The following is a 16,605-nucleotide window of genomic DNA, read 5'->3' on the forward strand; positions in this document are numbered from 1 at the left end:
CTTGGCTGGTTGGATTTTATGATCTGAATGTTTTCTTATTTTTAAGGTGTCCTCTGCTGCCCTGCTTCTGGAGTTACTGGCATTTTTGAGGGTATTTCTCTGGTTTGTGGGGGTTCAGGTGTGAAGGCTTCTGTCTCAGTGCTCCCCTGTGCAGCCCAGTGGAGCCTGTGCGCCCCCTGCTGGCCCTATGTCAGGGAGGATTGAGGCCAACCTGAATTTTCTTAGTATGTCTTGTTTTCACTACTTGAGTTTGTTGTTTCATCCCAGGTCTGGGAAATAGTGTTAGAATGTATATTAGAATGTATCTGTGTATCACTCTTCATTAATTTACTCAGCCCTTCTTCTATCATGTTTGAGGCTGTAAATATATTTTTTAATCATTAAACAATTTTTAATTTGAAATATATTTGAAATACTATTATGACTATCAAACCACGGACTGATTAAACATAAGGACATAGCTAAATTGGTGAGGTGTTTAAAATTTTTATTTTTTATTGATTAGCTTACAAAGTTCATATATACTGTGTTTCACACTGTTCTTCATTCACATTGTTTCATACAATCATTCCCATTATGTTTTATAAACTTAATCACCATTGGGCTATGCCCACCACTACCCTGTCTTTTCAGGTCCCCGCTGGATCTTTCTCATTTCCTTTATCCCCTCCTCCTACCCACCACATTGTTGAGACCCTGTGATTTCCCCATTTATCCTCCCTTCTCCTACCCCTCCACCTTGGGTCTCCATTCATGGTTTACTAGTTATCCTTCTATTTTTACAATAATGGTTTTATGTAGTATTTGTCCTCATGAGACTGAGTTAGTGCACTCAGCACGGTGCTCTCCAGTCTCTCCCAGGTTATGTGAATCTTAATGGGAGAGGCTGCCCATCTTTATCCTGATATAGTGCTGGTGGATTCCACTCTGTAGAGACGCTCAGCCTTTCAACTAGCAACACCACCTGCTTAGACGGGATTTTTTCCTGTTCTTTCCATCAATTCTTATTTGATCAGTCAGTTCTGTTGGCATCATCTGGGATTTCTTCATCCTCTTTGGTGTACTTTTAGCCCTCCTCTTTGTCACCAGTTATCTCTTAAACTCCCTGAAAGGAATGTATAATTAGGCATTATGTGCATGACAATAATCTGGAGCAAGAGGGGCATTACCGAGTAGACTAGGAGAGGAAAATGTCCAACAATGAGTGAATCAAAAGTTAGGCTTTCTGTAAACTTCTATTAAAATCACAATTTTTTAAAACCCCACAAAAGCCTCATATGAAACCCACGCTGTTGAATTTGTTCTGATTCATAGTTTCATGTTGACTGTTCATCAGGTTTCTAAAGCTTCACATCTTTATAGGAAGAGACTGCCTGTGTGTCTCCCAAGAAGCAGACGGTAGATTTAAACCATTGATCTGTTAGTTAGCAAGCAGTATAACATGACATGCTCTGTGCCCGCAGAGCTCCGTGTCATTAAGTTAAAATTACTTTTCTTCAGTTCTACTGGACTATTTTTTTTTTATGCTCAACTTTATTGAGGTCACAGGTTTCCTTAGCTCTGTAATTTCATTCTCACATGAAGGATAGGAAGGCGAAGAGAAACTAGGCATTAGGTAGAATCACAATGCAAACCACCAAGAAGCCTCCTACTTTTAGAAATTGTCAAATTGAGATAGTGTGTGCACAGCCCTTCACTATCACAAATAATGCAGTTGAGTTTGCTACATTTGGGGAAATGACCAGGGTCACCCCACCCGAGTTGTGATGGGCGAACCTTACCCTGGGAGACCCATCTCCATGATCATGAAGTGTCCTGAATTAAGTGTGGTACTTACCTCTGTCAAGTATCTACTACACACTCTTGACAGGCCAAGTGGTAGGTGACAGTGTCCAGATGGCCCTCAGAAAGCAGGAGAATGGCACATCTCTTTTGACATGTTGTTTACATGATTTTTGAGAATTATTGTTCTTAACCGGCACTTGGGATACATAGAAGGGCTTTTGTTTTTGTTTGTTGTTAGTACTTTTGATATGGCACAATGATGAGGCCTCTATAATTTCAGCCTTTGGAGATTGGTGAATATGCCTCTGTGGTCTCATTGAAGTCATGCTTTAAAAGCACCGTGACTATAGTAAAGTGGGTGATGTTCAGCAGCTAACACTATCGGGCTCCATGGGAATTAGTCTCTGCATGTGGACTGTTTCCTTTGATAATTAGAACAACTCGATGAGGAGATGGCTATTGTTGTTAGTCCCACTCTACAGATGAGGGAACTAGAGCATGGGAAGGAGGGGCAGTTCCCCCAGAGTCCTTCATGTGGGAGTCAAGGGGCTATGACTGAGCCTCCGAGTGGCACCCCCACCCCGACTCTGTCCATCCTCTGACAGTGTGGTTGGTCACTGTGTGGTGCCGAGTATTTTTGTCTGGAGGCTGAAAGCTAATTGTGCTTCACCCCAACATTGCTTTAATCCGTGTGTGTTGTGTGTATGGGAGAGTGTGAAGGTGGAGCAGGCGAGGGCAGGGTGAGGTACTGAGCTGTTCAAGGTTGCTCACTCAGTTGTCCTTGACTCGGTGGCTCCGATCAGCACCACCAGCCCTTGAGGAAGTGTGCAAATCTGAATTCCCACCTGAATGTTCTTCCTGTGGCATTTCTGAGTCTAATTTGACTCCTTCCTTGGTGTCTGCATATGCTTGTCCCCGGACCTTATCAAAACAATCTTTTTTCAAATCGCTGTGAAACAATACAGCAATTTATCACCTTTATTTTCTACCAGATGTAAAAAATACTCCTCTGTCCCTTTTATTAAAATAAGATCATATTTGTAGAACTAGTGATGCGACAGTTTTCACTTACAGTGCAGAATATAAATATATATGGTAAACTGCTATGATAGTAATGTTTCTTATTTATAAATAAAATCTAGTGGTGCTGAAGAAGAGTCTTGAACATACCATGGACTGCCAAGAAAACAAATATGTCTGTCTTGGAGAGGATGAAACCAAGTCTCTCCTTGGGGGCCAGGATTTTGAAGGTCTGCCTCACTTACTGTGGGCACGTGGCCAGGAGAGATCAGTCCTTGGAGAGGGACATCATGCTTGGAAGGGTGGACGGACAGTGCAGGAGAGGGAGACCCCGGATGAGATGGATTGATAAAGTAACTGGGGCGATGGGGATTGGTGTCTTTAGACTGCCTCAGGACAGGGCAGGGTTCAGAGCTGCTGTTCATAGCGTCACTGGATATTGCAGGAGACTCAATGGCATATAACAACAATGACATACTAGGTTTGGAATCAGGAGTGTCATCTACTTCCTAACAACCTGCTTCCAGAAACTATGAACTTTGATAAATGTCGATAGTTGTAGAGGGGCTTCAGGCCTTTTGTTCATAGGGTCGCTGTGAGTCATGCTCAACCTGAAAGCAGTCAACGGGAACATAAATTTTCCTTTTATCTTGGTTTACTTATAAAGTTCTTTTATATTGTTTCACACTATATTATCATAGTCATTACATATGTAAAAACTCATTGAATCTACTAATAAAGAACAGAGACCTTTAGCAATATGCCTCTATATTCAGAAAGAAAAAAGATTGATGATTCTTTTCCTCTTTTCTCTGATTAAGATCTTTTAAAATTTATGTGTCTAGCAAAATTTAACAGAACAGCAAGCAACAAATGCTGGCGAGGTTGTGGAGAGACTGGAACCCTGATTCACTGTTGGTGGGAGTGTAAAATGGTGCAACCACTGTGGAAAGCATTGTGGCACTTTCTCAAAAATTTGCAAATAAAGATACCATTTGACCCAGCAATTCCACTACTGGGAATATACCCTAAAGAGACCATAAATGACATCCAAGTAGATATATGTATACCCATGTTTATTGCGACTTTGTTTACAATAGCAAGGAGTTGGAAACAACCTAAATGCCCATCAACAAACGAATGGGTAGAGAAGCTGTGGTATATTCGCACAATGGAATACTATGCTGCATTGAAAAACAAGGAACTCATGCAATATTATTCAAAATGGGTGACCCTGGAGGACATTATGCTGAGTGAGGTATCTCAGTCACAAAGGGACAAATGCTATATGGTGCCACTGTTGTAGAATGAGGCTGGCGTTGGGGTGGGGGTAAGACTGAGAAAAACTGGATGAAATATGTTTACGGCATTGAAGTCTATGGGGGAGAGAATAGTCTAAAAGTATTATATTTTAGGGCATTATTTTTATCGTAGGAGTATGCAATGAGGGTTGCAGAGTGGATTATATTTGGGGGTAGGGGGTGGGGTTTGGGGAGGTGCAGGGGGAATTGTGTACCAATGAGGGAGTTTTTCTTTTGCTTTTCAAGGAAAGGAGCAAATGGGGGGAGGGGGAGGGGTTTGTGCGGGGAGAAGGGTGCAACAATGAATGAATGGAATCCCAAAATCTCTGTAGATGTTCATTGAAATGAAAAATAAAACAACCTAAATTTAAAAAAAAAAATTTAAGTGTCTCTCTTCCTGTCAAGCCACAGCCTGTCTCAGGCTTGTCGCTGTGCAGGCAGTGTTGTAAAAGACATTGATGCTCATGTCCCCTGCGTACACGAGGAGGCGAGTGTTCCTGGGTTGTATGTCTGGGGTTGGATGGATTTGTCTGATCATCTGTATTTTTATTCCTTGTTCTTAAGTCCATTCGTGCGGAATGTGACTGACGGGGGTGGTGTCCTCACTCCTTGCTCTCCTCTTCCAACCCGGTTATATGTTCTTTTACAGACGGGCCAAGGTTGCTCGGGTGATTGGCTTGCTGGCCTCGCACACGACGGAGCTCCAGGAAAACACACCTGTTATCGAGGTACCTTCCTCCATGTGTTACTCACCTGGTAGGAATGACAGATTGTTCTTGACTTTGCACTGGAGAAGATGCAGCTTTCTTTGACCTTCCCTAATTTTTCTTTGTGAATTGAAGCAGTGATTATAAAAACAGATAAACTCAGTAGATCTTGAGGTTTAAATATACAGAAGCTCTGTACTGACAGTCTGTTAGTGAAGGTGACATGACGGAGCCACCAGGCCTGGAGAACGCTGGCTGTCACTACTTGAATTATTTTTTGGATAAGTCTTGTTTCATTATTCTTGTAGTCTACCCAGCATTTTATGATAACTCTAAAGCTTCTGCTTAAAGAAAAAAATCGCAAGTATTTGCCTTTTCACCTAATGAATTTAGTGTTCTCGCTTTTACCAGCTGTCGTTTGTTCCTGACAGAGTTGTAAGTACTGACTGGCCATGCGTGCTGAAAATTCGACCCTGGGTACTTTAAAAATTCTAATACTAAGGAGAATTTCTTACGGATAGATTTAACTCATAATTTCAAATCCCATGAAGTTAATGTACTCATTACATTGCTTTTTTTGAGTGCACTTGAAATAAAAGGTGGTTTCTGCCTGCCCTGTTAAGGTGTGTGACAATTGAGAATAAATTTTATCCCCTTGGATTGAGAGGCTCAGATATAAAAAAACAACAACAAAACAGCTGGCTACTCTTAGGTCAGTTCTGAGGCTGTAAATGGCAGTGGGGGAAGGCTGCTTGTCAACATCTCTTCCACGGGGCTGTTGATGGATTTGAACTGCCAGACATGCAGCTTTTAGATTAACAGCTCAGCCTGCTGTGGGCAAAATCACCACAGTTCCTTAAATGCAAAACTGTTTAAAATACCACTCCCTAAAATGTTCCATTGAGTCAGACCAGACTCGTAACTGATCCTGCAGCAAATGTTCAAAGGCTGTCAACGGCATGAGAGGAGATTGCTCACCTGTCTCCCAAGAAATACCACGTGGATTTGAATCCCCTGCCTTTCGGGTTGGCAATGCATGTCCTTACCACTAGGCCACCAGAGCGCCTTAAATGTCAAACTTGGTGAACAGAACTTGGCCTTCTCTGGGGCAGGGCAGGCCCCTCTGAAGGAAGGAGGAAGTGTTAAAGAGAGGGGATTGTTAAAGAAGCTGGTGGTGTGCTGTTGGGAGCTTCAGGGAATAAACATTTTAATAGGTGCTACCCAGAAGAATTTTTTGCAGTGATAGAAAACATTTTGTAACTACCTTGTGTCAGATACTCAACTCATTGCTGTCCAGTGGGAACTGACTTTGGAGCTAACACTCCAGCGGGTTTTCAGAGGCTGTAATTTTCATGGGAGGAAATTGTTCATCTTGTTTGCTTGGAGAAGCTGGGTGACTGTGATTCGAACTGCCTGCCTTGGGGTTGGAGGAGTGCAGCTCTCCATCTCCTAGGCCCCCAGAGTTCCCTCTACATGGTCTGGTACCGTAGAATCAGCACTGGGAGACTGCAGAGATAGATGAACAAGAGATTAGTTTTACCTCACTTGATTTTTTTTTCTTCAATAATTCTATCTCTTGTGGATTCTATTAGAAAATCTAATCTGTTTCCTATTACATTTCACGTCTATATGATCTCTGAGCTACCAAAGAAAATGACACTAAATCTAAACTTCTTTCTGGAATGAGTGGAAATGAATTGTGACTCATTTGATTACTGTTGTTGCTACATGCTGTCTACTCAACTCCCAACTACTAGCAACCCTGTGCATGCTAGCTCTGGAACCTGCTCTGTCCTGAGTCGATATCGCTGTCTCTGACACACCCTCATTAACCCAGTTACTGTGTCGGGCTATCTCATCCAGGGTCTTCCTCTCTCGCGCCATCCCTCTATCCTTCCAAGCATGATGTCGTTCTATAAGGACTTGTCCATCCTGGCAATAAGCCCAAACACAGTATGTGAGATGGAGCTTCAAAGTCTTGGTTTCCAAAGAACAGCTTGGTTTCACCCTTTCCAGTATAAACCTGTTTGTTCTCTTTGCAGTTCATAGTATGATCAATGCCCTTCTCCAGCACCACAACTCAAAGGCATCAATTCTTTTGTCATCCTTATTCATTATCTAGCTCCCTGATGCATAGTAGTAATTGCAAAGACCATGGCCTGGATCAGGCACACCTTAGTGTCTAGACTGACTTTGTTGCTCTTCACTCTTGAGGTCTCTGACAGCGGATTTCCCTAATGCAATTTGCCTTCTCGTTTCCTGACTGCTAGTGTTAAGAGTGTTGGTAGTGGAGCTGAGCAAGCGGAAATTGTTAACAATCTCAATCTCTTCTCCATCTCTTTTTTTTTTCTATAATTATATTTTATTAATTTTCATAAACATTTACAGAGATTTTGGGCTTCCACTCATTCATTGTTGCACTATTCTCTCTACCCTCCTCCCAGTTTGTTCTTGTCCAAATGCCACAGTGCTTGTCAAAGTCAGTTCTGATTAATCTCCTTTGTCAAGTGTGTCCTTTGCCATTCCCTATCACTCCTCCCTGAGAGACTTCACCCTGATTCATAAGGAAAAGGGGATGGCGTATTCTCTTAGCTACTTCCTGCTGAAAAGGGACGCTGTGGGTTTCAGGGTGAAGATCTTCTCTCACTACTCTAAAGGGCCCCTTTGGCAGTAGGAAACACATAGACTATTATGGAGATTGATTTTGGAATTCAGATGCACTCTTATTGATTGTGCTTGGCTGTACTTCTCCATCTGTCTTGGTGCTGCCAGTTTGCCCAGTGTTGAGAATCTGTTTCCTTGATGTTGAGATGCAATCCAATGGCAGACTACGCTCAGTTCGGCTACACTTGATGTACTGTTGTTGGCGTTATGTGCCGTGAGTTGGACTCGACTCCTCTGACCCTCCAGTGGGTTTGCAGAGTCAGAAAATCACCTGAGAGGAGATTGCTCATCCTTATTCCAATGGTGCGGCTGGTGGATTTGAGCTGCGTGTGTCTTTGGGATTGTAACGCACGCAGCCTCTTCACTAGGCCACCAGAGCTCCCTCTTGATGTATAAGGTAGATTTTTATCTAAAAGATAGTAGATCAGGTAGAACTAATAAGTACGTGAGAAAGCTTTAAGACCTCAAAACCATGCATTCCTTTTGATGACTCAGTGCAAAGAATCTCTGCTGAAACAGGGTTGATGTAGGAGAATGGAGAGAACTTGAGGGGGCTTCTAAGCCAAAGTCTTGAGATTCTAGGGGACATGGCTACACAGCTTAAGGGAGGCAGTTCTAACACTGGCTCAGGTGGCCTATGATGGAGCCCTGGAAGGTGGTCGGAATATGACTGTTGAAGTGAAATATTTAATAGATGCTGTAAAAAGTAAAGTAGAATGGATACTTGAAGAAATTGAAGTTGTGAATTTGAAAATCATTTGAGTGAATCCTCTTAGAAGTCAAAGAAGATAAAAATTACGACTTAAGGAATAAAAATACAGTTGCAGAAGATTTGTCACCTTTCATAAATGGTCCTTGAGTGCTTGAAAATGGGCTATTCTGAGTTGACATAAGCTATAAATGGAGACCACACACTGGATTTTGAAGATTAGTATAAAAAAGGTTAAGTATGTGGTTCTTTTTTCATGCTGGTTAAATGCTTGAATGAGAAAATATTTCAGATATTTTGCCCTTATAAAATATATTTTAAAATTTTAGATATTTAAACTTAAAAAATGTAACTGTGTGGTACTGTGGGCATGACTATGCAGAATCGCCACTGCCGCTATTCCTGACCATCTTGATGAACGTTTTCCTAGTGTTTGCTGACCAACTGTGTAACCGTACTTGATGTCTTTCTCCAGGAAATGTCCCCTGCTGACAACATGGGAGACAGAGTCCTTTTATTCTTGCTTTTAAGGAGCATCCTGGCTCTACTTCCAAAAAGTTTTGTTGGTTCATTTGGTATGTTCAGTACTCTTGACAAACACCACGATTCAACTATCCCATATCTGTGACTAGATAGAACATGCCATGCCTTAGATCAGGTGCACCTTAGACCTAAACATGACAGCCTTGCTCTTTAGCACTTTAAAAGTGGTCCCTTACAACAGGATCTGTGAATTTGAAGATCAGTTGCATGAATTATAATTCAGAAGAAAAAGATGAAAAATTAACTGTATGCTGATCCTCTCCTTACTCACCTCGTGGGATCCCGCTCAGCGCCGAACGTTCCTTGTTCTTCCTTATAGTGTCAGCCAGCATGTTTGGGGGGCTGGTGGTTGTCTGCCTCATCTGCTTCCTGTGGCCTCTTTTTGCAAAGGGCTGCTATACCCTCCGCTGGAAGATGAACGGCATGATCACCACAGACTCCTCCTGCACCTACGTGTCCTCCTCCAGAGCCTTCAGCCTGCAGTCCATCATCTCCACGATGCCCTCCAGGCTCAGCAACTGGGTCTATGACAGAGACAGGGCTGTGTCTCCGTAAACTTTGCAAAAGGCATCTCCAGAGCCTCTTCCCGCCCTCAGGCCCCACTCATTCTCGTCCCCCGTGCCCAGATCTTGCCACCTTCGGGGCCAGCTTTGAGAGAATGAGCATCACAGGCTGCTTTCTCCACTCTGTTGACATTTTCATTTTTCATTTCAACTCTTTCATTCCCAAATAAAACTTCATTTCAGAATCAGCTGTGAAAAAAAATTATCTGTATGCTGAATAAATAATTTGAGAAGCTGGACTTTATGAAGATGGCATTAGAATTGGAGGAAGACTCATTTACAGTTTGTGTTAAGCAGATAACACAACCTTGTTTGCAGAAAGTGAAGACAACTTGAAATACGGAAGGTGAAAGACTGCATCCTTCAATATGGATAATACTTCAACATCAGAAGACTGGAATCCTTGGCATTGGACCAGTAGACAACATCATAACAGATGGAGAGAAGATTGACATTGTCAGTTATTTGATTTTACTCAGATCCTCAATCAACAGGGCAGGAGCAGTCAGCAAATAAAAAACCATGGTACACAGATTTGCTGGCAGAGACCTCTCTGAAGTGCTGAAGAGCAAGGTTATCAGTTTAAAGTACACCTGATTCATGCCATCATATTTTCAGTTACTTTCTATGCATTTGAAAGTTGGACCAGTGAACAAGGATGATAGAATAATTATCGATGACTTTGAATTGTATTGTGAGTAGTACTGCATACACCATGGACTGCCAAAAGAACAAATCTGTCTTGGGGAAAGGGCAACAGGGCCACTCCTGAGAACCAAGGATAGCGAAATGTCATCTGACAGACTTTGGGTGTATGACCAGGAGAGACCAATCCATGGAAAAAGACATCAAGCCGGGAAAAGTGGAGAGTCAAAGACCCTCGACAAAGTGGATTGACACGACTGTAACAGTGGACTCAAGCATGTCGGATTGTGAAGATGACACAGGATAGGTCACTATCTGTCTCCATATATGTACCTGACATGATCTTTATACCTTAATCCAGAAATATCCCCTGGAGTCGTCTTAAACCAAACAATAGTTTATCTTAAGCGAAAGCTAACTAGTTAACTAGTAAAGAATATCTGGTCTGAACACCGTGCTTTTTAAAGATCTGTTTAGACTGAGATTGTCAACAGCAACTCAGAGGAATTTAGGGGGCAGAGAGTTTATATTGACTGGGAGAGGAGCAACTTGGAAACAGAATGAAAATAATTGCACAACCCCAGAACTAATGACTTGCACACAAGTACGTACTCTCTTACCAGCACTGTTCATAGCCGACCTAAATAGGCACAAGCCCATATGTCCAGTCATGGACTAGACCTATGTCAGAACGCATTGAGAGCAATGAGCTGCAGCACCCAGCAGAGAGCCTGTGAGGGTCTCAGGCACAGGCTGGTGTCATAAGCATCAGGAGGACATTTCCTGGAAATCGCGATCTCTCTACTGAAATACATTGAGTTATCTGAGACGGTAATGATTCTGGCCTACATGTGCAGCTCCACCAGAGTCCGATTATGAAGAGGCAGACAGGTAGACGTCACTGCTGTGCTCTGACGCTGAGGGTTTTAGCTTGGTGTCTGTGGAAGTTAGGGCTGAGGCTAAGGCTGGAGCTGAGGCCAACATACCCCCTGAGGGTCCCTGTGTTTGGGACTCTTTGTGGCCTGGCTGTGTTGGAGACAGTATGACGTGTGGCCCTGGGACTTCCTGAGGAACTTGGCTGAGGCTGCAGGAACCTGCGACCTGTCAGTTGCTCTGGTGATGCTCCCCACTCACGTTCAGCCCCTCCCCTGTGGCCTGGTCTTGGTCGTGGCTGTTGCATCGGCCTGTCCTGGAGCCACGTTGCCCTCTGGGCTTCCCTGGGTTGAGTTTGTTGACCAGTGCTCCCCTCCCCGTCTTGACAAAGTTTTTCTTGTAAACACACACCTATTTACCACTTTTCTTGTGCAAACTTTGTTTTCTGTAGTTAAATCTGCTGTTGGAGTTGATTCTTGAGGTTCTAGTATTTTTTCCTACTCCATTTCCTACCTGAATGCCTGTTGATGCTTCATTAGTTTGAAATATTAAGACTTAGGAAAATGCAGTTTAGTATTAAAAAGGTATCGTTTATATTTAGCTGTTTGGGAAACTTTTAAACATCCTAAATGATGAGTTCATAGGGTTTTCAAAGGCCTGTTTTCTCAGAAGTGGATAGCCAATTCTCGTTACTAGTCTTTCTTGATCAAGGAGCTTTGCAGTAGCCTGTCTGCCACTGGTGACCCTTTTGGCATTCGAGACACTGATGGCAAAGTTACCAGTATCACAGCCCACAAGTTACCAGTACAGCACACTGACTGATGTAAATACTGTACTGTTAAAAGCAAACACTACCTAACAACGTGAATGGGGAACTCTGCTAGCGGTAAGACCACACCTCTCTGGTGGTTCGAATACACACCAGTGGCTCCGCGGAACAAAGGTGGGTAGTCTCCTCCCATGCAATTTAACATCCTCTGGAAATTGGATGGAGTTGATTCCAACTAGAAAGGAATGACTTTGACTTAGATTTAATATGAGTTAAATCCCATTAGATAATTAGGAGTTTACATAATAATGTGAACTTTTGCCAGGTACTTCTTTATTGTGCCATCTTTTTTTCCCTGTTACTTCTCAAATTTTTTTTCATTCTTAAAATAGTCCTTGTGTGCACAACTGATTGTCACCACTTATCTTGCCACTAGAGGTCAGCCAAGTATTGGAAACAATTTTCTAAGCGTTAGCCTTTTTTCTCTTTGATCTGAGAGCACTGATGAGGTTGGCAGTTCAAATCCCCAGCTGCTCCGGGGTGGGGGGGACAAAGATGCAGCTATTTCTGCAAAGATGTCAACCTTGGAACTACTATGGGTGATTCTACCCCTAGAATCAGAGTGGGAATCCCATTACTGTTTCATGACATCATCGCCGAACTGGAAGACGTAGTAGGCTTTCTGGAGACTTAGAGATATGCTTCTGTGTTCCATACTTTTGGAAAGTTTTTCTATGTGAAATGCAGTGTCAGTGCAAACTCACATAACTTCTGCTAGGTCAAGAACAGTGCCAATCCCTCAAGAGGATCCCTGTGCCCTCCTTCAATCACCGCTCTCTCCCAGCCTCCAAAAAGAACCACTGGGGAAGCTTCTCGTACTGTGATGATTTTACCTGGATTTGAATTTTGGTGGTTATGTGGCATGTGTTCTTTGGTGACTTTATCTGTTTGTGAAAGTCTATTTACTTTGCACACTCCTGGAGTTTATTTTAACCCTGGTGGCTTGAGCCTGTAGGAAATTGCACTGAGAATCCTATAGGTTCCTCCTCTCTGGCATTTCAAATCCATCTGTGGCCTGGTAGGTGAAAGGTGGAGGGTTTGCAGCCTTGAAAATACAATGGAGTGTTAAGTTGGTTCTGACTTAAAGGTAGTGAGCTTGAGTAGTTCATTTTAATGAATGAATATGAATGAGATTCCTAATACTAAACGACTCTTATATATTTGAAGAAACACCACATGGCCGATGATGTATTGTGTTTTTGTAATGTGCCATTCTGTTCTCTTGAATTTTTGGCATTGTTTATAAGTGTGATTAGTGCGTGTGTAGATTTTGCTAGATTTTGTTTTTTTATATATTCGTATCATAAAAGGGATTCTGAAGTTTTCCTTTTCTGTGCACTTTAATAGTTTAAATGGCATTAGAATTATCAGATTGTTAAGGATTTGGTGCCATTCTTTCATGAAAATCTTCTCTGCTTTTGTTTGCTTGTTTTGTTTTGGTGAGGCTCTCTCACATTGTAAAAATAGAGTGGGCAATTTCAAGATGGCCAAGCCTGACATTTGCTGATTTCACAAGGGACAACAACAGTGCCCATTCACAACATCCACAGCACAAAACCAATCCCTGTGAGTTTGTGTGCCTTAAGCTCGCTCCACACCTACCCCTTTCAGTTCTTCTCGCCCCTCCTTGGGACCTCACTGCTCTACTCCTGAGTCCACTAATCCATTGCAGTGGCCACACAGAACTTGGACAACACTCCTGATGATGGATCTTACTGGGGACGTTCATAAGCTGTAATTCAGATTGGAAGCAGTTCTTCCATGAGAATAGCTTCTCGGGTGTGCCATGTACCCCACTGAGTCCTAGCCCCTTGGCTTTTGGCCAGCATAGCAGAGCTCTCGTAGCCAGTTGTGGTGTCTCTTCTCAAGTTCTCTAGCAAGCTTGAGCAGAGGGCTCTGGCTCCATGGGCGGTATTCCCCGGCAGCTCTGCTGCTTATCGATCTGTGGGTCTTTGCTGCCGCTGTTTTTGTCTTGGCCCACGTGTGGCTGGCACAGGATGTGTGCTGGATTCTCCACTTGATGATAGTGAGATTGCCTTCATCGTTCTCTAAGCTGGCTTTATTAAACCTGGCTGCGTGATGAGACTGGCCAATCCCCGCTTTAATAGACTACACACCCTGTTTGCGTGTTCCCACCTGACAGGTGCTGTTCACATCATTAGCTTAGTCTTATGCGGGCATGTGACAAAAGTCAAAGCCAGGAATGGCAGTTTGAGTAATCAGCCTACTTCATACTTTTCTCTTACCTCCAACTCCCTTCTGTGGATATTTGCCAAAGAGAAATAATAATTACTTGGAGACTATGTCATACCATCTTGTTTACACATTTCTAAATTTTGTGAATACTTACTATGAGCCCCTGACATCACATTTAGATTTTTACCTGCACGGTATCTCTTTAGCTCAGATAAAGTGAAAATCTAAGTAGTGAAGGGTAACTACGATTAGTGTTAATGGAACAATCTCCTTAGTTGATTATTAACACACAAAATTCATAGTAATTCTGTGTTTTCAGATTTTATTTTTAAAATTTTGGACTGCAAAAGAGAACTGAGAACTCTGATGGCTTAAGGGTAAGGAATTGCTACCAGTGCAAAGGTATGAGGTTTGAATCCCCTGGGAAGAGGAGGGACTGTATTCTCCTGTTTGACCTGCTGCTTTGACAGTATGCGACAATAAGAGGGAACACTTGTGCTGCTTTCTCTTTGTTATCAGGAAAATGGAAATACAAATGCAGAACATTTGGAAAAAGAATACACTTAACACATGAGTAGACCCTTCATCAAGGTCAAATAGTTAACCTATTACCATATTCACATTATATCTACTTAGTGACTATTGTTATCTAGCATGTTATATTTACAATAGTAGGAAGAAATCTGTTACCCAACTATTTTGTAAATTAATGAGGCAGTGGATGTGTTGGTGGTCACTGAGGAATATGTCCCTTCATGGATGGTCTCTTGCTGTCTGTCCTTGGGGAAGCTGTACCCTGATAGCTGCTCTGTCCAGTTGCAGCATTAACCTCTGTGCCATGACCTCTGGGCAGCTGTATAGTCAACAGGCCTCTATTGGGGTTCCCAGCTCCAAAGCCACCCAAGGCCCTGCCGCTCAACATTGCTGGAGTGAGGGAAAGGATGAAGCCTCAAGGAGTATCTGGAAGAAATATATGCAGGTTGCATGATCTCCAAAAATAAGCCACTCTGGGCCTTGATGGCGAGCTGGATGCACGGACAGACTTCCAGAGTCCCAGCAGCAAGCCTAGAACCTGGTGAATTCACCGGGCCTGGAGAACAGGCTTTCTCATCATGAACACAGGGCCTGCTGGGGGGAGTGGAGCCGGGGGATGGCTGGAAGGTGTGAGCCAGCACAGGAGGAAGTCCTGGACCTTCCTAGTGATACCTCCTGGCTTTGTCTCCTCCACGCCTCCGTCACTGCAGAGGAATGATCCGTAAGTGCACTCATCCAAATGAGAACTGTCAGTAAATCTTAGCTGTTACTTCTGTGATTATATTGTCTACTTTAAAATTCGGACAAATAGGCTGTATGGTGCAGTGGACTTGTGTGTGTGGGGTAGATTGCGTAACAATGAGAGTTTTTCTTTTCAAGGAGAAGAGTGAATTTGGAGGAGGGGGTGAGCAGGGAGAAATGTGCAACAATGAATGACTGGAAACCCTAAGTCTCTAAACGTTCCTTAAAATTAATAAAAATTTGAACAAATAGGTGGTTTGAAAAAAGGAAAAACAGATAAACCCAAACTCCATTTTTATATAATGCTAATGTTTACATAGTGACCTGTTCTTTGAAACCTAAACTTGCCAGTGAGTGAGGAGTCTTTGCATGTATATGCCCGTCTCGTGAGACACAAGGCAAGACCATTTCCACATTGTGTTTAAGCCTGAGATGAGGTTGATGTAATTAATAAGCCATCACCATGTTCGTGTCTGTGAATTTGTCTTTTGTTATCTCCCTGCTAACCACATTGCCCCTTTTTAGCTCAATTTGGGACAGCACGAGAGTTAAGTTTGTTGGAAATGATAAAGCGAGAGTTGACGAATACATTTTGTGTAGAGTGGAGGGAAGCAGTCTGGGCTGTTACTCATATTGGGTGCTGAAGTGCATATCATTTGGGGAATTGCCATCTTTGAATCACTTCTGCATACAAATTAAACATCTCACATCAAAGAATTGTTAAAAGGCATGCTTCCTAATTTCTTATTGTGTAGGGATTCATTCACTCTCTTACCTGACATCTTGTAGAACAATTTTGGAGCCTCTGTTTTTTGCTATGACTAATTTAGACCCTCATTTTGCCTGAGCTGTGAACATACCTTTGTTAATAATATTTTTTGGAGCAGCAGTTGGGAAACCTACATATTTGAATGCGTTGTGATTTAGTAATGCTCGGGAAGCTAGCAGAGCATCGCTTTTAATTTTCTGTTAGATGAAAGAAACATGGAGAGAGAATTCGTGATCGAAAGAATGGCCCAAAATACAGCTAATCAGAGCAGGCACCTGAAGCAGAAAAAGGCAATTTAAAATGGACTGCTTTTCTGTTTCTGCTGGTTGAGGGATGTCACGGATATGGTGGCAAGTCAGATCTGGCTCCGAGCTGACCCTCAAGTGGGCTGCCAGAGGCTGTTTATCATGTAGAAGAGACTGACCACCTCTGGATTGTGTTGATACTGGTGGATTTGAACTGCTGGTTCTCCCCAGGCTGTTAAGAGTGCACCTCCCCTGCAGCCCGCACCTCCAGGGTGCTCAAACGTGAATTGCTGTTGTGTACCATCCGGTTGGCATCGACTCGTAGGTGACCCTCTGATGGGTTTTCAGAGGCGGTAAATCACCTAGGAGGAGATTGCCCATCTTCGTCCCGCAGAGCAGGGAAGGCTTCAAACTGCCCACCTTTGGGTTGGCAGCACCAGTCATTCTACCACTAAGCCACCAGAGCGCCTCAAAAATGGAA

At 42.9% G+C, this 16,605-nt stretch overlaps 1 protein-coding gene across 1 annotated transcript in view; it reads left to right on the forward strand.

Annotated features, from left to right (window-relative positions):
• ULK4 (unc-51 like kinase 4) overlaps nucleotides 1–16,605 on the forward strand; it is a 483,261-nt gene that overhangs the window by 38,687 nt on the left and 427,969 nt on the right. Inside the window, exon 16 of the mRNA XM_006893067.1 lies at nucleotides 4,756–4,834. Coding sequence (XP_006893129.1) covers nucleotides 4,756–4,834 — 79 coding nt within the window. The remainder of the gene's footprint in view (nucleotides 1–4,755; nucleotides 4,835–16,605) is intronic.

This window comes from Elephantulus edwardii, unplaced genomic scaffold, assembly GCF_000299155.1.
Source record: "Elephantulus edwardii isolate Elephantulus edwardi_28Jun2011 unplaced genomic scaffold, EleEdw1.0 scaffold00121, whole genome shotgun sequence".
Lineage (NCBI taxonomy): Eukaryota > Metazoa > Chordata > Mammalia > Macroscelidea > Macroscelididae > Elephantulus > Elephantulus edwardii.